Here is a 20,801-nt window from a genome sequence, read left to right as displayed (position 1 = left end):
GCTAGTTTTAATGAAACTATTAAACACAACGGTGAGAGGTATCGCGTCAAATTCGCATGGCTAGTTGATAGAGAGAACCTCGCCAATAATCAAGCAGTCGCTATAAAACGAATGCGAGGTTTAGTAAAAAAATTCAAAACAACCCTTCTTTTTACCTACAATACAAAAAAGTCATAACTGAACAATTAGAGTTAGGTATAGCCGAGGAGGTTCCGAAAAACGAATTGAGTGAGTCCAAACCAGGAACTTACTACATTCCGCACCAGGGGGTGGTCAGGATCAACTCCGCCAAAACAAAATTGAGAGTAGTGCTAGCCGCTTCTTGTCACGCGAACGGCGTCCCCTCACTGAACCATTGTTTGAATCCCGGGCCCAATTTGAATCAAGACTTATTGACCCTTATCATCCGTTTTAGAAGAAATAAAATCGCGGTAGTGGCCGATATCGAAAAGGCTTTTTTGCAAGTAGCTCTAGATGACGAGGACAAGGACGCGGTTCGGTTTCTATGGGTACGGGAGGAGCTAGATGGGCAGATTAATCCAATAGAATTTGTTCACCTACGAATGACCATGGTGCCCTTTGGGGTTACTGCACCCCCCTTTTTTGCTAGCCGCGACTATTCGATATCACGCGCAAACCACGGAGGGGGTCGACGAGATTGTCAAAAATAAAATTTCCGACGATACCTACGTAGATGACTTCTGCAGTGGGGAAAAAAACGTAGAGAAGGCTTACGACTTGTCAGTGGGCACGGCGAACCTAATGCAAAGGGCGGGAATGAAATTTCGGAAATGGGGCACCAACTCTGAAAAACTTAGACAGCTTTGGAAGGATGATAAAAATATCAACTTTGATATGGCCGAAACGTCAGGTACCAAAATTTTAGGTTTAAAGTGGGACCCATTAATTGATGAGTTCTCATTTGACTTATCAAATCTAATTGAAATTTTAAGAACGCTTAAAAGATCTAAAAGACAGGTGTTGAGTTACGTGTCACAAATTTTCGACCCGTTAGGCTTACTAGCCCCTTCCACGATAAGAGCGAAGATGCTCCTTCAAACTCTGTGGGAGGCCAAAATAGATTGGGATGCCCAACTTCCGGAAGAATACGGCAAGGTATTCGAAACCTGGTGCCAAGAATTGGCAGTTTTAAACTCGATCAAAATTAGCAGGCACTATTTCTCCTGCTCAGATGACGAAATAAAAAGCGTGGAACTTCACGCCTTTTGCGATGCTAGTTTTAAAGCCTACGCTACCGCGGTATACGTTAGGCACAAAACAAAAGAGGGTAGGGTAGGAGTTGCTTTAGTAACTGCTAAAAGTAGAGTCACACCTCTGAAAATTAAAGAATCCGACCCTGATTTAACTTTCCCAAAATTAGAGCTGATGGGTTGCCTATTAGGCGCTTGTCTGATAAATTACGTAACTGACACTTTTAAAGAAAAATTGACAGAGGCCTACCTATGGTCCGACTCTACGATAGCTTTAGGGTGGTTGAAGGAACCAGCGAAAAATTGGCGGCCTTTTGTAGCATGAACCATGTCTTCAAGGTCATTTAAAAACTATCTCGAGAACCGTTTGGTTTACGGATTTCTTTCCAATTAGAAAGTGTTGCTCGCCCTATTATAAGTTCAAATAACTTTTATTTAACCAATCAGAAGCCGAGAAATTGAAGTTTAGTGAGAAATAATAACTAATACCTTCCGTGGCATTTCAATCGAAATTTTGAACAACACTATGAACTCCGTCGTTTAACAAGCTCAAGCATGTGTGGTAGCCGACGGTGGCCTAATTGAACTGTTGAAAACTATTCAGTATTTATTTGATCTAGTCACATTAAAACTAATCAGATTATTTTATGATCAAACATTGAATTCATTAACCTTCCATTTCTCGGCTTCTGATTGGTAAAATTTGGTAAAATCAAAGTTATTTGAAATAATATGGCGAGCAACAACTTTTTAATTGGAATAAAATGACCTAGAAGACATAGTTTAAGTTCATTTAATTGTACACTAGTAAATGTCCCTCTGCACGAGGATTGTTCAATAGAAATTTTAAATTAAAAAAGTTTCAGTTATCATTTTTCGTTTTAGTGGACACCCTGTATACAGGGTGTTTTTAATAGCTCTGACTGGGCATTTTTTTCAGATAATGCAAGATATAGAGTTGCAAAATTTTCATGGTATTTTTTCCAGTGTGGGATCGCTTTAAATCCTTAAATTCAGAAAAATCTTAAATAATTTCGGGTTTTTGACATGCTGTCCATAGGGGCCATTAGCCTTCGTATTTTGAAAGAAATGTCTGAAAGATTTAATTGAACATTTTATTCGAATAAACATAAGAATTTTACAAGTGAGGTTCTATGATACCTCCGTTTTCCGCGATACATGTTTGGGCACGATGAAGCATGTTTTGAAACGAGCGTCTGATCATATCAGGAGTGACAAGTTCGAAGGGTGCAATGATTCGGTGAATGTAAAATGTTTACAGCGTTTTAAAATGCAATTATTGCCATTTAGACTTCAGTGCCAATGTCATGCTGTGACGGGCTATGAAGCTGAAGCACATTTTGCAAGATATTTTTTAACGCGAAGATTTGTTTTAGAGTTTATTTTTTGATTTAAGCTCTTCACCACTGAAATGTTTTACGAACGAATCGACTGTACTATGACGCAGAGGTGGCATTCAGCTCTCTTTGGCATCGCCCTAAATCGTAGTCTCGTAAATAGCAAATGGTAAAGATTATTACGTAGTAGCTACATTAAAGGGAGGCGGATCATAGAGTGATTTGGGCGCTGTTGATGCCTGTTGGTGCCTATATTTTTCGGCATTTACGCGAGCGTCGACGATACAAATTTCCCGCACAAATCTTCCTCGTCAACGTCCACTGTCGCGGCTTAATTCCCCTCATCAAAAACACCTTTAAAGCAAAATTTGTACGTGTGTTTCTTTTTCTAGTTTAGTGGAAGATTTGTTCACTGAAGCATCTGCTAAATAGTAAACCTCACGTGGCTCACTAAGTTCTTGCACGCTCATGGTTTAAGGAAATATAGGATGGCCTTGTCTCCGACACGCGTGTTATCACATTTATAATTTTTGGAAGTGTCGGCTGGAGTCTCGACGTATAGTAGCTTCTTTTACAACAGATGTCGCTTGTGTCCACTAAGTAAAGTATAAGTTGACTAATTTTAATACTCTACAATGGATTTCTATATTTTGAGTTTTATCTTTCTTTACCATTAATAAATGGCAGTAAGCTCTCTTATAAAGTCGTTATTTTCGAAGAATCGGATAGATTCATTGCCATCTCTAATAACAAGGATATTTTCAAAATACAGGTGGCAATGAAAGAGCCGACAGCTGCTTTAAGGACTCGGTCTCAAAAGTCGCAGCTTGTCTAAAATTTGAGTATTCAAAGATCTAATATATAAAAATAATCCTAGTTAACTAAAACTTAAATAACTTTTGAATGCCACATAGGACTTACAAATACTTTATACAAATCGTAGACATGGATCTACTCTCGCTTTATATCATAAAATTAGGTTTATTAATTAAAGAGTGCTCTTCAAATATATTATGAACTACCTTCATGGCCGTCTTTAGCTTTCAGGCGCCCCTGGGCTAATTATATTAGGCGCCATTTTATATATTTTTTATAGTATGTGTTTAACAATTAAGGGTACAATTAAGAGGTACGCGCTAGACAAAAGACAAAACCAGCAATTTTCCCTCAGCTCACAACTTTCCCATGAAATCATTTCCATGTTCGCGAGCCTCAGACCAACTTCCAGGTAACAAGACCCCAACAAAAGTGCGGTTTTTCAATGCTGCATCCACAAGGTGGAGGTTGCACCCGGACATTTCCGCTAGGAGTCTAAACTATAATTAACACCGAGACCCTGTGGCATCACCTCTTCCCGGAACCACGAGCGAATTTTCCTGGGTCAGACGACGTCATTCGTGGCATCACAAGACACGAGTTGTAAGTGCACCCATGACCCCTTTTAAACGTGAGGTCACCATTTGTTTTGGTTGCAACTCCGCCCAACAATTCCCGGAACAAAACCAGAAGGCAGAGCTTAATACTTCAGAGCTCTGATTCTCGGAGTGAAAGAGAAGCCATGTTGGGAGAAAAATAAAAGAATGCGCGATGAAGTCGCTGTCAAATATCCCTTCTAACTTTCACTTGAAACAAAAGAACCATCGCTGCATCATTCGCACCAATCATCGGGAACTACCCAGGTGACATCCATCCAAGGCATTCCGACCAGAAGATCATAGTCCAAGCAGCCATAAATCCGAGAAAAGTAATGTTTTCTCTATCCTCAGGCCACCAGTCCTGTTGATCACCCATTATAAAGCAGTTCCGAGAGAAGAAAGCCAGATGCAAGAGGCCAATTCCCTCGCAGTAAAAGACGTTTCGGACCGAAACCTGAACTACCTACGACAGCTTGTAATAAGATCGTCGTCGTCATACGGACATCCGTACCGAAATCCGGCTCATTAGTTTCCCTAATCCGGGCATCCGTGCCATTAAAAGCGAGTTCGGAACGACACCGCGAAAGAAGAAGCCCCCGTTGAAACCCTTCAAGAAAACAAGGGTCCGTGTGTCTTGCGTAAACCGGAATCCCGTAAACCGAAGTGCAGCCACGAAGAGAATCAAGTGATGAGTAAACATTTTCCATAAATCCACCCCCCCCCCCCCCCTTGTAGAGTACCCAGGGTCAAAATCTGAAGTAACTGGTAAAAACCATGGACCAAGTAACTGTATTCTTGGCGGGAAACGCCGACGTCACTTGTCCTGGGTAGAATACCCTTACTTGGTCTATGGTAAAACGAAGAGAAGAATTCTTAGAAAGGAAGGTGTAATCCCTCGCTATTGTACGAGAAACGAGGTTAAAACGGGCTCTCTCTACGTCTAGAGCTCATTCTGCTTTTCATATTGTTACCGTTAGAATTGCCATTTTCATTCATTTCTCCGCTCGCTGTTATAGGTTTTTTTGAGGTAGCTATTGCCTTTTAAGTTAAATTGTCACCAAGTAATAATAGTCCTTCATATTTATTGTTCAGAGTATATATTGTTTTGCCAACACTTTTCGAGCTAGAAGGCCACAACTTACAAATATAAATTACTCTTTCAAATCTAGCACCACGCAGTCACGATATAAAATTATCTGACTTGGGAACAATGGAAAATTGCTTTCAAAAAGAGACAAACAGTGGCAAACCAAGCTGTATAAATTTAAAGTTCCACTTCACTAAACTCAAAACAAGAGATTTATCAGCTGTAATTCAGTTAATCGATTTTTCCCACAAACTTTAACTGATGATTGAGGAGTGCGATATTGCCACAATTTCACGGCAATTGCATAAGTGTTTTGGAATTCCAAGAACAATAAATTAACGGACTTGGCATTGCGTCCAGAGGATTGTCGATCCCTCGTAGATGTATATAAAATGGTGGAAAATGAAACTCCAGCTCCAACAGATTATATAAAACAGTTTCTTTGGAGATACATATCCTGCAATTTTGATGTCATTGGACCCTACATCACCTCTTGGGGACCCGTGAGATATTCTTCTATCTTCGCACTTTATATGCTTTCCACAGTTATGGCTTTAGAACCATAACTTTAGTTTGTGATGGAACAATCTCAAACTTGACTCTGATAAAATGTATCTAAAAATTGAAAGGCTCTTTTGGCTTTTTTGAAAGAGAAGATTGTACGAGGGACCACCGCGCAAAGGCCTCATTTAAAAAAAAAAGATATTTAATATCTTATAGTCAATCTTGTACTAGTAATTGTTAAATCTATAAGTTTAAAGACTTGAAAATAAATCTGGACACATTCTTACCTCATGTCTTGAATTACGCCAATGAACAATTTTACATCGATATTAAAGAATCAGAACTACAATTTAATGTCCTTAAAATAGAGGCTCTAATATCTTCCGGAGTTCATCAACTAGTAGAAGCCAAAAACCATGATATGGAAGACGATGACTTATAGCTTTGCAAGGGAACCTCGGAAGATTCAACGCTCACACAATGGACCTGTTAGAAATCTCGAAAATCTTACAACCATCAACTTTTCCATTAACGAATAAAGGTTAAAACAACAGGACAAAAACACGTTTCCCTTCCGCGACTTTGATGTCTTCAGGCGAGACCATTGCTCTTCTTCGACGTGCTTGCTTAGAGGGGGAGGAGTCACCAATTTTATTTCTAAAATTTATATGCTAACAGCTTAACACTTCCGGAAACAGATCTTGAGATTTTCCAAGCCCAAATTTCTTGGGAAAACAACCACCAGACGCTAATAAATTTCTATGAACCTAATGGAACTACTTTAATTACACAAATGCAAAACATTATAAATACCATATCTTCTCCTTTCCTCAATGAATAATTGAATTTATGTTCTACCTACTGAAGTATTAAAATCCAACTTAGATCTCGCGCGATAGTGGCCAATCCATTCGTTGAAGTTTCTATGTTAACCTACGAGCAAAAGATATCTGTATGAGTTGAGCTCCCCTAGCGGAATATTAGTTTTTTAATATTTTTAGCATTGAAGCATATAAAAAACTGTATGATTTCAGCGCCACGTTCGTTAAAGCGGGAAAATCCTTGCTCACGGAATTTCGGCGAATGGGTTAGCCGCTATAGCACGAGATCAAAGGTAGCCAAGGTTTAACTAAAGATAATAGAGCTCTCTACCGACAGCTAGAGAATGACCACGTTGAGACGATGGACGAACTACTGAAGGACATTTCTCGGGCTGCTTTTTATTTCACGCAAACGTTCCGTAGCAGATCAGAAGGGGTTAGTTCGCGATTTTCTAACCAGGACGCGTTGGCTCCGACTTCAGTGGCAATTAAATGTCACGTGACGTGGGATTTCCCACGTGCCAGCGTTGCCAATCATACTATAATTTTAGTACATTTCGATAATATTACTTTCGATGTTCTCCGTACTGTAATTTAAATCGCGTGCTATATAGTACGCTTTTTGCGATAATGTTACTATATTTCCAATATTTGGGCGATAATTATATAAATTTTAGAAAGTTCCTTTTTTGTTAACTTAAGAACGCAGTTTTCAATCTGTTTTTATTACTCCAAGTAGGTTTAGAATGGAAATATTATTCTCTTTGGCTTGTACTTTCTTAGACTGGCCAATACGCCCGAACGAAATAGACTGCGGTCCCATGGAACTTGGAAGTGGGTGACTGATGCTATAACCCTCTTCCAAATTATATACCCAACTATGACCAAATGCTACCACGCTAAAGCGAGTAATCAAAGCTGGCCGTACTTGTGTATTATAATTTTCTAGAAAATTCTACACTTTTTGGGCTTCGATACTATAATTTCAGTTATGGGACCTGGCAACGCTGCTACGTACCTCCGTTTTAGAGCATTTTGAATTTTAGTAGCGATTCAAGGCACCCACGATTCAAATTCAATCATTAATTTCTGTGATAATGGATTAAAATTAAAATTATCTCTATACACATTTCAACCATTTGAGACACTTTTGTAAGTTATAAATTGGTTTTGTGAATAGCTATTACGACTGTCCAGTAGCGGATACATATGTGGGCGCAAAGCCCCCCCCCCCCCCTTGACGCGGGCTTTGCATGTGACTTGATGATTTGTTATAATTGGACTGTACTACAATATAATATACGTAACTGTGAAGTAGCGCCACCAAGCGGTATACACGTAATTTCAAGTTGCATTACTAGGCGGTATGTAGCTAACAAGGAATTAACGCCACCAAGCGGTATATACCTAATTGTTAAGTAGCGCCACCAAGCATTATTTACCTGACTGTAAAATAGCGCCACCTAGCGGTATATACCTAACTGCGAATTAGCTCCACCAAGAGGGGTATACCTAACTGCGGGTTAGATCCGCCAAGCAGGGTATAGCTAAATGTGAATTAGCGCCACCAGGCGATATATATATTTGGTCTAATATAAGATTTTCAGTTTGGATTTCGTAGATCCATTGGTACCAATGATGCCTTAACTACGGTCTACCACAAAATCATTACTGCTTTAGATAACAGTGAGAAATTTATTGCTGTGTTTCTAGACCTTAGGAAGGCTTTTGACTCAGTGTTCCATACAATACTCCTCGGGAAGCTATACAGAATGGGAATTCGTGGCAGGGCCTATGATTGGCTCCCTTCCTACCTCTCTAATCGTCAGTGCGTAACCAGGGTCAATGGGTTTGACTCCCCCCTAGCTTACTAACCCCGGGCGTGCCTCAGGGAGCGATCATCTCCCCTATCCTATTTAATTTATTTTTAAATGATATCTTAGACAGTATCCCTAAAGGTCTTTTATATCTGTTTGCAGACGACGCGATTATAATCGTCTCGAGCCACTGTCTCAAAACTTGTTTCACAATCAATCCAAGAAAGATTAACCGTTACAAATACCTAGGAATTTGGCTCGATAACCGCCTAAACTTTTCCAAACATGTAGATAGCGTTTGTACTACGCTGGCCAGAGCTTGTGGAATCCTATATCACAACAGAGCAGCCATTCCTAGAAATATTTTACTTGAGCTCTATTATGCACTCTTACCCTCTTCCCTGTCTTACGGAATCACCGTTTGTGTAGCACCTCTACCCATAATTTAAACCGGATTCAGATCCTTCAGAATAGAGCTATTAGATCAATTTTTAACTTACAATACCGCGCCCATACTGCTAACTACTTTAAAATAAATAAAATCATGAGTGTGCACCAACTGTATAATTTTAATTGCCTATCAGTAATACACAAATATGTTAATTGCCTGCTGAACGTTAATACAATGTTTGAAATTAATAATCGCCCGTCTAAAACTCGAAAAAAACCTATTTAAGACTCCCCCAGTGCAGAACCACCAAAAAAATTTACTCAATATTTTATAATGGAATTAAACTCTTTAATGACTTGCCTGAGGAATGCCAGAAACTAATTAAAAATAACAGTTTTAAACGTAAAGCTAAAGAGCTAATACTAGAAACGGACCTTGTTTGACTTAATTTTAGAAATTGTTTAATATAAATCTTATCATCATAACGCTAACTGTAATCTTTTCTTTCCTTTTGGTTTTAATGTTTATATAGATTTGTGCATTCTCCATTTTTTTCTCTCTCCCTCCTCCTGAGATTTAACTTTTATATTTATACATATTTTTACTGCTTTTTGTGTAATTTCTATTTTTTATTTTTCCCTTATGGAAGTGGGGCACAAGTCGCTAGACGACTTAGCCCCAGAAACCCTGATTATTGTAACTACTTTATATATTCAGTAATGAATTGAATTGAATTGAATACTTAACTGCGCAGTAGCACCAACCGTAAAAACAAACTATATTATTAGCACCTAACGGCGCCGCCCCCCAACCAAATTCTCTATAATCACGGTGGGTGTATATAGAAATCCCGACATCGTACTATAGTATTGTCTAAACAAACATCAACTTATTATCTACTTCACTTAATTTATATAATTTTATATTCACCGAAGTAAGTGAATCGAGGTGAATAGTTAATTTTTACCATGCGAAACCATTTTTTAATGTGTAGCATTTTCCGACTATCTACTATCGTTCAATGTGTTTATTATAGTCTAAACAATTTGTTTTGTTTCGTCACGAGTGCAACTTTAAGCCAAAAGTTAACTTCCGTAAAATATTTTCCGAGATGAGGTCGGTTGTAAATTCCAACTTTGGAAGTACACAATAATCTTTTCAAAAATCAACATAAACGTAGGTAGCATTTTCGCTAAACTATTTTTGCATTATCTTTAAAATATTGAAGATTTAAAAATTGATACAGCCTTATCTAAGTAATTCAAAGTTTTCCTAATTTGACGTAATTAATAAGGTTGAAGCTGTAGCTTAGGCTTACGGTGAGTACGACTACGAGTAGTTTCTACCAGCGCCAATCTGGCAGAAATTTGAAACGTGACGGAGATAAATTTTAGGACGAAGTAGGATAGGCGAAGGAACCAGAAGCATCTATGGACGGTACTAACCTAGAAAACATTTATGATAAGAAGCGGAACTATAACTAGCGGCCAACAAAATATTAGTAGAATGAGATAAAGCTAGTGCACAAAGATAACCGTTAGTATTTGCTCAGTATTTCAGCAGAAAAAGTCATTAGTTTTTCATTTTATAAAATTGTAATTAAATGATTAATTTTAGAATGTTTATAAAAATAACTGTAAATATACTTTTTTAATATTATGAAGAATAATTATCATGCCAACTAATTATAGGATATAGTATTACGACACTATAACTTTCAGAGGGGGGTGGGGAGTCGTGGAGATCGGAAATGAGGGAAGATTCAAAAATTCCAACAGTAACTTTAAGATTCTGACCCACGCACTAAACTCGAGGGAAATTTAAATACTTATTTCCCCGTGCCGTATGTATCGAATTTATTTGTTCGGGATCCTTGGAGTCGTTAGGTGTCACAGTGTACGTAAATGGAATCAATTAAGTTATGCAAAAAATAGAACTTTTGGTTTATTATTGGACTTACAAGGAGAGTACCCGAAGTGTTTATTGCCGATTTTGTTCAAGTACGACGTAATGTAGACCTATATGAGATATGAAATTTACCAAACGGAGACGTTGCACTACCCATTCGATTTGCCAATGCAACCGAAAATGTTTTTGACCGCTTAAAACAAAAATAATATTTTTTCCTTATTTTACCCAAAAATTGTTACAATTTTTACCGCAAAAATGTTCCAATTCAGCAATCTTGATGAAATTTACCTAAATGTCCAAATTATCCATTTCGTGATTTTAATTTTTTTTTAAGTTTTCGTAAACAGAGAAATTCCCATGGTTTTTTAAATGGAGATTTTTTTTGTTTAAGTGGTCTAAAACATTTTCGGTTGCATGGAAAATCAAATGGGTGGTGCAACGTCTCCTTTTAGGAAATTTGATATCTCATATAAATCTACATTACGCCCGACTTTAAACAAAATCGGCAATAAACACCTCGGGTACTCCCCTTGTTAGTAAGAACAGATTCAATTTTGATAATTATATAAACATTGTTAATGATCTGAAGATAGTTAATACTTACTTATAGGCTATCGTGGGCTCAAAGGGGTGTACAATGAATATAGCACGGGTAGCTTTGATTGGGTAATTAATTAAGTAGATTGGCCATGGTTGGCCCAATCTTATATAAAAGTGAACATTGTCCAATTAAAATTTATGATTACTGGTTTACGGAATGAAAAAGGTTTAGCTATTATGGAATCTGATTAAGTTAAATTTATACACAATACACTTTAGAAAAAAACAACAATATTTTAAAAGTACTTATCGTTCTTCAAGTAACCGTCCTTAAACCAAGGAACGAACCGCACATAATTATCTACACCAAGAATTATCATGAAAAACCACGAAACCGACGCGAAATACCAGCACCAATATACCGTGCACTTTAACCTTCACGTCGAACCGCGTCACCGGATGCTATATACCACATCCTGATTACTAAAAACTTGAAGAAACGCTTGAAATAAAACTGAATGCCAAATTAAAGCTGACTTGGCTTTATATACTAAATAAACCTTCTTATCAGGTTACGTAAACAAAACGAAACTACGGGGCTGCCAGAATAGGGAGGATTAATTATACAGAAGAAACAATATTATGAGCTGCCCCTAGATGGCTATACTGAGGGGAGAAAAGATAAAAATAGTAAAAAAAAACTAGATGATCACTCTCGAAAGTTAAAGGGTCGTGACAAAAGTTTTAGGGTTACATCTTATTCACACAAGACTAAAGATACCCAGTTTAATTAACCAAAGTTTATTTTTTAATGATAGTTCTCCTGGTGGTTTAAAATTAATTATCAGGGTGGCCACATATTAGGGAAAACAGAGAAAAGTCAGGGAATTTAAAAATGGGCCTATAAAGTCAGGTAAAGGAAAGAAATTTTAAGAATTAGTAAAAAGTCAGGGAATTCAATTTTATCTTGCCCCTTTTTAAAAGTAATTTTACTCTAGATCAGGGTTGGCCGATTTAAATCAACTTGATTTAAATCACGATTTAAATCGCGATTTTAATCAATGGTTTTTTTCAAAAAAAATCGTTGATTTAAATCAATTTTTATATAGTATTTTTGAAAAAGAAAAACCTGGCCAATTGCTATAATTTAGGTTTAAATATAATCTTTCTTGTACTTCCCCCTAATGTTGCATTGGATTCTACCTGTGGGTGGAGATTCTGCCGAATTTTTTTTGTAAAGTACCAAAATAGGTTTTAAAAAATAAAAACTTCTCTATGATTATTAGCTTAAATTTAATAAATTCATTATACATATATATATAGATTAAGTCTTTAAAAATTAAAACATAGTGGTTTTAGGTAAAATTATGATACTTAATTACATAAAACTTTGAAATTTTAATTAAAATAAAAAAATCAAAAAAATCAATAACAATCTGATTTAAATAAAAAAAATCGATTTATTTGATTTTTTAAAAAAAAAATCAAAAAATTGCCAACCCTGCTCTAGATCTATGATAAATTTTATGATTATCATTTATTTCCTTGAAAGTGTGGATCCTTTTTTCCACATTGCAATAACCTTTTTACTGAAATAGAAGTCCATTTAAATTTATTAATTTCTGATAAAAGTAAAATATAAAATAAAACGGTTAGCCTTTAAAAGCCAGTGAAAGTTTCTTAAATTGCTCCGGGAAACCCTTGAATAGTCATTGAATTTGAATCTAAAAATTTTGTGGCAACCCTGATTTTGGTTCATTTCAAACTGTTCTAGACTTTAAAGTAAACTGAACTCGACTTAAAAATAACCGGAAAATACCGAGTTGCATTTAATTCAGTTTGTAAAATTCCTGGTCTTTGTTAATTAATATATTAATTACCTCTACGAAGGGACTATGTCCCTTCGTAGAGGGTTATTACAATCAACGTGTCTGTCTGGGCTGCTAACGCGTACGCATTTTTGGGGAAAAGTGTAATCGCTGCTTACGCAGTTTCTTAGAAGTAGGGAAAAGGTGTCTCCAAAAGTGCCCTCTTTTTGTCATTGGGTGTATTATAGTTTTCTTTTGTGAATTGTGATTATACGTGAAGATCCTTCGACGTTTGGGACGGACAGAGTGCTGAGGTTACGGTAAACGTCTCAAAGTCCAAATGACAGGGATTCCACCAAATGTTCACGGTATACGTCATAGTATCATTGGGCGATCGCATCGGGCGGGTTTTTTTAATTTTTTATTCGGGATTGTGTGAGACAAATTCAGTCCGCTCGTCCACTTGATTAATCAGGGCGAGCTATGCGTAACGGCCACCAGCCAACGGGAGGATACGTGGGGACAGGGGTGGGGACACCCGTGGCGGAAATACTCCGACAACACGTTGGAGGATTAGTGGTCGTCCTCACACGGCCATCCACAAACTCTGCCTCCCAGACGCTTGGGATTACAGGAGTACGCCACTACTCCCAGCGCATCGCGCGGGTTTCGAATCCGAGCCCTCATGCATGACAGCCGAGTGTTCTACCACAGAACCACCGATACATGTTACGCTTCACTGAAAATTAGAAACTCAGCTTAAGTGGAAGAGTATATTTATATCGATATGCAATAATTACCTTATTTTTTCCTATATTTTCTTATTTAGTGTCCTATGTTTCCCTATAATTGGCTTATTTAGTGTCCTATGTTTTCCTATAATTGGCTTATTTAGTTAACTATATTTTCCTATAATTCGCCTATTTTATATCCTATATTTTCCTATAATTCGCCTCTAAAATTCCTATATTTTCCTATAATCCGCCTCTAAAGTTCCTATATTTTTCCTATAATTCGCCTATAAAATTCCTATATTTTCCTATAATTCGCCTATAAAATTCCTATATTTTCCTATAATTCGCCTCTAAAATTCCTATATTTTCCTATAATTCGCCTCTAAAATTCCTATATTTTTCCTATAATTCGCCTATAAAATTCCTATATTTTCCTATAATTCGCCTATAAAATTCCTATATTTTTGCTATAATTCGCCCTGATAATTACATAGTTCATAGAAAACGTGAAATTTAATTTTAAACAATTATTTGGAGTTCTTAACGTATTAAATCTGACTAAAATGTATTTTATTTCTAGATACGTAAGCACCTATGTCTCAGATGGTATCCGTCAGTATGTATCACCAATGCCACGAGTGCTTGTTGACCTTTCTGTCAAATACCTCGTGGAATTCTCATTTACGCGCGATTCACAGCCTGGAAGCTGATTTCACCGAGAAATTCGTGATCGTACATTTTTTGAAGAAAAACTCAAATAAAGAAAATTGTCGGCCTACTAGATCTGTAACGGCACCTGAAACTGTGTATAGTTTATACAAATTTAACGCGTGTAATGTGATAACGTCAAATTCCCTAATAGGGCAAAGGTTGAAAAAGCCCGTAATCGTAAAGTTAAGATGTGAACCTGTTTTGAAACCGTGTAGTGAAAATTCTTTCGGGAGTGACCTTGAAAATCCTCGTGAAAATGAAATATCAAAACAGCTTGAAAATGAAAAATCATGTGATTTGGAACTAGGAGTTCCGAAACAATGCGAAACTGATGAACACAGTGGTAACACGTCTACGGCTCAAAGTTTAAGCAAAAAGAAGTTAGTCGATTCAAGTAAAGATGTTACTCACACTGAAAACGTAGAAGTAATAAAGGAATTAAGGTTTTCAAAGAATAATAAATCCGTGAAACCAAATCAAAATAATCACAAATGTAAATTGTGTAACAAAAGATTCCAAAAGTACGAAGAATTGCGAACGCACGTATCGATTTCTCACCAGAATAAAGTGAATAAATGCAATTTTTGCGGTAAAACTTTCTTCCGAGCCACGTATCTCAGATCTCACGAGCGAAAACATACGGAAAAGTCGCCTTTCCAGTGTCAGATCTGCAAGAAATGTTTTGCCAATGATGATGCTTTGAAGACGCACCGGAAACTGCACGAAAAAAATAGGGGTCAGCGTCCCGAAAAGTGCTCAATTTGCGGCGCCTTTTTCGAAGATCTTCTCGCGTACAAAGAACACGCGAAGACTCACGCCGGCGAAAGAATACACCAGTGCGAGGTTTGTTCGAAGAGGTTCACAAACGGTTACAATCTGCGCAAACACGCGCTGTATCACACCGGAGAAACGCCGTTCATCTGCGAGACTTGCGGTAAATCGTTCCCGACCAAGCAGAGAAAAGATCGCCACCTGGCGACGCACTCCGATATTAGATCTTTCGAATGCGAAGTCTGCGAGAGGGCCTTTACAACCGCCACTTATCTGAAGAGACATCTCGCGACGCACATGTTGAATAAACCTCTCAAGTGCCCCCTTTGCGACAAAACCTACGCCGAAAATTGGCAACTTGAAAAGCACAAAAAGTCTCACGAAGGCAAGTCCAACCAATGCACCGTCTGCGGAAAGATGTTCGTGCAATACTGTCATTTGAAACGGCACATGCTAACGCACGATGGCCCTAAAAGCCACGTGTGCGCCGTCTGCCAGAAGGATTTCCATTTTCTGGAGAATCTTCAATTGCACATGGAAACCCACTCTAAGGAGAGAAACTTTCAATGCCATATTTGCGTTTCCGCCTTCAAACATCGCACCTCTCTCACCAAACACCTCAGCGCTCACAAAAACGGAATTAAACCGAAACGTGTTCGATGCAACGTGTGCGATCGTCGATTTAATAGCGCAGCCGGACTCGATATTCATATGACGCGCCACCATGGAAATTACCCACACGTTTGCGGCCAGTGCGGTAAAGGATTCTATTCCCAGACGGGGCTCGCTACTCACGAACGCGTCCATAGCGGCGAAAAGCCTTACGAATGCGACCATTGCGAAGAACGTTTTGCCTTGAAAGGCGCTTTGAAAAAGCATAGCCAGAAAATGCACAGTTCAACGTCGGCAACTAATCCAACGAATACTGGCCAACAAATAACCCGCGACGAGTGTGGTAAAGGTTTCAAGAAAAGAACGCGGCTTAGAGTTCATATGAGAGTGCATACGGGGGAACGACCTTATGCATGCCATCTTTGTGAAAAGCGGTTTGCAATGAGTGGCACTCTGAAGCGACATCTAGGAAAAATGCATAACACGCCGTCCTAATAAAAGAAGAAGGCTCCGATGTAAGTGCGTGAGAACCACAGGGTGACCACAGTTCTTATATTTCATATTTTTTTCTATAATTTAACCTCCTTCCTGTTTGTCATATAATTTTATTCAATTTCCTATAATACCCTATATTTTAACTCAAAAGTCTGAAGAAATAATAATAGTTGATATTTTACTCCTAAAAGTCTTTAAAACGTCCTAGTTTTTAAAGATCTATGCTTATTTCCAACACTGTTCGGCGATAGTTTTCGACTATATCTATCGTCCGCTTTATATTGCTACGCTTTATTTTTTTAGAAAATCCTTATTTCCTGTTCAGACAGTTCAGTTATCTCTTGTGAGCCGCGAGCGTCACCTTCGTCGTCTGCTTATAATTTTATAATAAAGATAGCTCCTACTTTTAATATAATTTTTTGGTTATCAACTTTATTAGGAGGTTGACAACCTTTTTTCTTATTGTATAATTAATTTTCTCCTATTTTTCTCCCAAATTTCTTCCTATATTTTCCTTTTTATTATTATTTGAAAAAAATAGAATAACTTATTATTTAGTTAAAGTTAAAACCAAAAAGTTATTTTTTTAAGCATTTGGAAATATATTTTGAGATTCATATCTTTCCAGCCCTTTCAAATCATTTGTAATTGACGACTAACAAATTACAAAAGATATCATTGAAAACCATATTAATTATTTGTTTATCTGCCAAATAAATGTATTTTAAATAATTTGAATACACATTTAACTAAATGTATGTTTGCCTATTTATAAATATCTACGAATAAATTAATCGCAAGTGTATTTATACCTAAAATGTAATAAAAAAAGATTTTATTCGTTATTCAAAAGATATTTTTTGCCCACCAAACCAACAAACCATTGGACTCGAGTTTGATCACTTCGTTGGTAAAATGGTAACCAAATATGATCCTCTTTTTCGATCCCCGTTTAAAAATTACTTACATCTGACCTTCGGTAAATAAGGTAATATGCGAAGATCGGGAGCCGGACATCTCGTCGCTGGACCACCGGTCGCCGGACAAGTAGTCGCGTGGAAATTATGCGTAGGCGGACAACTTGTCGCGGGACACATTTTTTATTTATAGATTTTTTTTATTAAAAATACTACGTATTTCAAATTTTGTAGATAACAAATTACAAATTGTAAGTTGTCGCTATTTTTTCTAAAAACCGCCCCCTGTTTTGTTTGTGATATTCGATTACATAATTGATGGCTGGGTAATTTTATATTCTCCCTGCGTCAATTTAAACTCAGTGAGGGCTTGTTCCTTATGTATGGCATCCAAAAAAGACCAAAGGCTTGGTTTACAGCAAGCGATGTTCGACTGTAAAAAATATATAATATATATAGCAAATATTTTACTATATAACAATATTTGCAATATTCACCTGAAACCCACGATGCCAAGCTTCAACTTGATTATTGGTTCTCGGAAGACCTTGAATAACACGATCGTGCACACTCCAGAAATTTAAAGAGAACAGGGGATTACGTCTTGAATTTTTCCGATACCGTCCCAAATAAAATAAAAATATGTATTTAACCTTATATATTTCCGGGATTTCATAACCTTCTCGTGTAGTTGGGATTGCATATGGAGAACGTTGCTTTTGTTTTTGCCGTCGTATAGTTCGTTTGAGATTTGAAGGATTTGGAAGTCGGGTGGCTAAATCTTCACTGACATTTTGAGCCACGTCCAAGAGTATTTGATGCTGAGTTACATGTATTCCTTCTAGAAGAAAAAAATAAACCCTAATGCATATTTGTAAATTATTTAAGGAAAGTCTTACCAGCCTCTCTCTTCATAGACGCCCTAGCTTGGATTCCTTCAACAGTTACTACATCTCCACTGTGAGTATGTTCACCAACGTTTTTGACAACTACACCGTCCACAGTATGAATTCGCGCTTTACAAATTGATCTCTCCCGGCATACCCAAAAACACTTTCCACTGATCATATCCCGTTTATTTAATGTATAAGTATAACCACCCTCGCTAAATTAATGTTTACAACGCTGCGAGCAGTTCTCAAGTAAACTATCCCGGTTGATACCCATTTTCGATAACAAATTTAAAATTTGGTCACCTTTTATATATCCGACAATGTTGTAACTGTTTTTTTTTTAGTATTTTGAAGAAAAAAATCGATATCTACAAAATTTTAATTACGTAGTATTTTTAATAAAAAAAAACATCGATATCTACAAAATTTGAATTACGTAGTATTTTTAATAAAAACAAGTTGGCAAGCCAAAATATACCTCTCCTCGGTAGAATTGTCCCTAGTGGTATTAATTTCTCGAGATAACCCTTAAAGATATATCTCCGCAATTTAGAGTTATTTGTTAAAAATATTAACCCATTTCTATCCCGCCCGGTATAAAATTTTAATTATAATTAAAATAATTGAGACGAAACGACCAATTTTAATTTATTCAGAATATCATAAGTTAAGTAGTTACAACAGTAAGTTAGACGTACTATAACAATGCACAATTGAATTAAACCCTTTTACAGAACAAGTTTATCAGTTAAATATAATACGAAGCAAATTTTAATGAAAGAAATATCTACAGAGGCTTTTTAGAATTACTCGCTTACGAAATACTTGCCGCATCTTTAACGCTCATTTTATTTCAACACTCGCCCTTGATGAAGATACCGTAGATATCTGGTAGTGGACGACTCGTTCACTTCCTGTTGACGTTGTGACGCATACCACATGAAAAAGACTAATGCCGTCCAATTTCCAATATCATATAATGACTCGCACACCCAAGAAATCATTGACTGCGTTAGAAATCGTAGATATCCAAATATCCACACCAAATGTATTTACAAGAAGCAAAAACCTTACCATCAACAAAGCACAGAGAGCCACTTGACTAACCGCCACCTCTTAAAGCAATTAACGTTAAATTATCTCCTTTGAATTAACAGAACTATATATAGGTCGTTAAGAAAGTGGACCACCCACAGGGTCTACCCTTTAACCCTCTAATCTCGGCTGACTGCGCTAAAACAAGATTTAACCTTTAAAAAATACCAGATTAGGCCTTCATAAATTCATTAATAAAAAAAGACTTTATTACCTATTATGCTTACGATGCCTGTCTTAATTTCAGTGAATCTAAGCAGCTATCGGTGGTTCTGTGGTAGAGCGCTCGACTGCCAAGCCGAATGGTCTGGGTTCGAAACTTGGGTGGCGCATTTGTTTTTAATCAATAGAGAAACGCTAAATTAGAATTTCTTCGATGCAATAATTTCAATTTCAATTCTATTTCAATTAAACCAAAATTTCGTACTCTATTAAATACGCTTCCGATAAAGCTGAAGGTCTAATTTTCAATAAGGCGTAACAAGTGTCGGTGGTTCTGTGGTAGAACGTCCGCCTGTCAATCAGGAGGTCTCGGGTTCAAATCCCGCCCGATGCGATCGCAAATTGATACTAAGACGAATACCGTGTACAACTGGTGGAAACCCTGCCATTGGACGTTGAGAGGTAGCATTACACTCAGCACTCGGTCCGTCCCAAAGTCGTTAAGAAGAAGTTTGAGAGAAAACGCCCATATAAACACAACAGACTCAACATGCACATCCATCAGAACACAAACACAACAAATTCAACACTCACAACCTACGCATAAACATTACAAAAACCATTATACACCAAACCGTCACGACGGTGAGCGAAAAAACACCATCCAAACCAAACCGCAAATGCATCCGTTAACGCTCACCGTCACACGGTGGTTTTGCCAACCCTTTGAGAAACTGCGTACGCAGTGATTACACTTTGCACCGAAAATGCGAACGCGTTCGCAGTCCTGACAGACAGACACACCCACAGACCCATCCACAGACCCACCCACAGACCCACCCACAGACCGACCCACAGACAGACACGGTCGTTGTATAACCCCTCCTAGGGGACTTTGTCCCCTCGGAGAGGTAAAAATCTATAATTAAAAAATGTGTCCCGCGACAAGTTGTCCGTCTACGCATAATTTCCAAGCGACTACTTCTCCGGCGACCAGTGGTCCGGGTACGAATTGTCCTATGCAACGAAAAGTCCGCCGACCACTCGTCCAGCGACGAGTTGTCCAGCGACGAGATGTCCTAGATCCGCGAAGATCACGGGCGTAATGCAGGGCATGTCCTTTCATAACCGTAAACGTGATATTTCCACTTTTAGAAAAATCTTTGTGAAGGAAACGGGTAGGGTATCTCAGCATCTTCATCTAGGTTGCATCCGACTTTGTGACGAACTCTTTTTGCGTCTAGCTTTTGAAACAAAACAATAATATGTATTAACGAGTTTATCGAAATAAATCCACGTTTAACAGTGCACTATGAAAAAAACTTCAATGTTTTAATTTTGATTCCAAATTTGCTAAATCTTTCTGGATTAAAACTGTTTTGGATACAAGTTTGATCCACAAATATTTGATCCTTTCTAGATTTAATTGGATCCAATATTTACTAACAAGTAAGAAACACACGTGGTTTGAAAATTTTGAAATGTCTTTAAAAAAAATTAAAACACTGTTTACAAATATAATTATAAATAGGTTGATTTGACAGATAT

The 20,801-nt window shown here is 37.4% G+C and overlaps 2 protein-coding genes across 2 annotated transcripts; one reads left to right on the top strand and one right to left on the bottom strand.

Annotated features, from left to right (window-relative positions):
* Positions 1–14,536: 14,536 nt before the first annotated feature.
* Positions 14,537–16,681, top strand: LOC149926152 (uncharacterized; the record flags this gene model as incomplete). Its single annotated transcript, XM_090160158.1, has 2 exons — positions 14,537–16,206; positions 16,490–16,681. A coding segment is annotated over one exon (1,650 nt), but the record flags the coding sequence as incomplete, so codon positions are not given.
* Positions 16,682–17,700: 1,019 nt separating this feature from the next.
* LOC149926151 (uncharacterized) lies at positions 17,701–18,195 on the bottom strand. The gene is made up of 3 exons (XM_090161873.1): positions 18,003–18,195; positions 17,757–17,944; positions 17,701–17,706 (listed from the first exon to the last, which is right to left on the bottom strand). Exons 1-3 carry the CDS (start codon positions 18,169–18,171, stop codon positions 17,701–17,703), a joined length of 363 nt encoding a protein of 120 aa, XP_090017999.1. The 5' UTR covers positions 18,172–18,195.
* Between the last annotated feature and the right edge of the window lie 2,606 nt (positions 18,196–20,801).

This window comes from Leiobunum rupestre, chromosome 10, assembly GCF_980474605.1.
Source record: "Leiobunum rupestre chromosome 10, qqLeiRupe1.1.hap1, whole genome shotgun sequence".
NCBI classification, from domain to species: Eukaryota; Metazoa; Arthropoda; class Arachnida; order Opiliones; family Sclerosomatidae; genus Leiobunum; species Leiobunum rupestre.
This window is presented reverse-complemented; position numbering and strand designations above follow the sequence as displayed.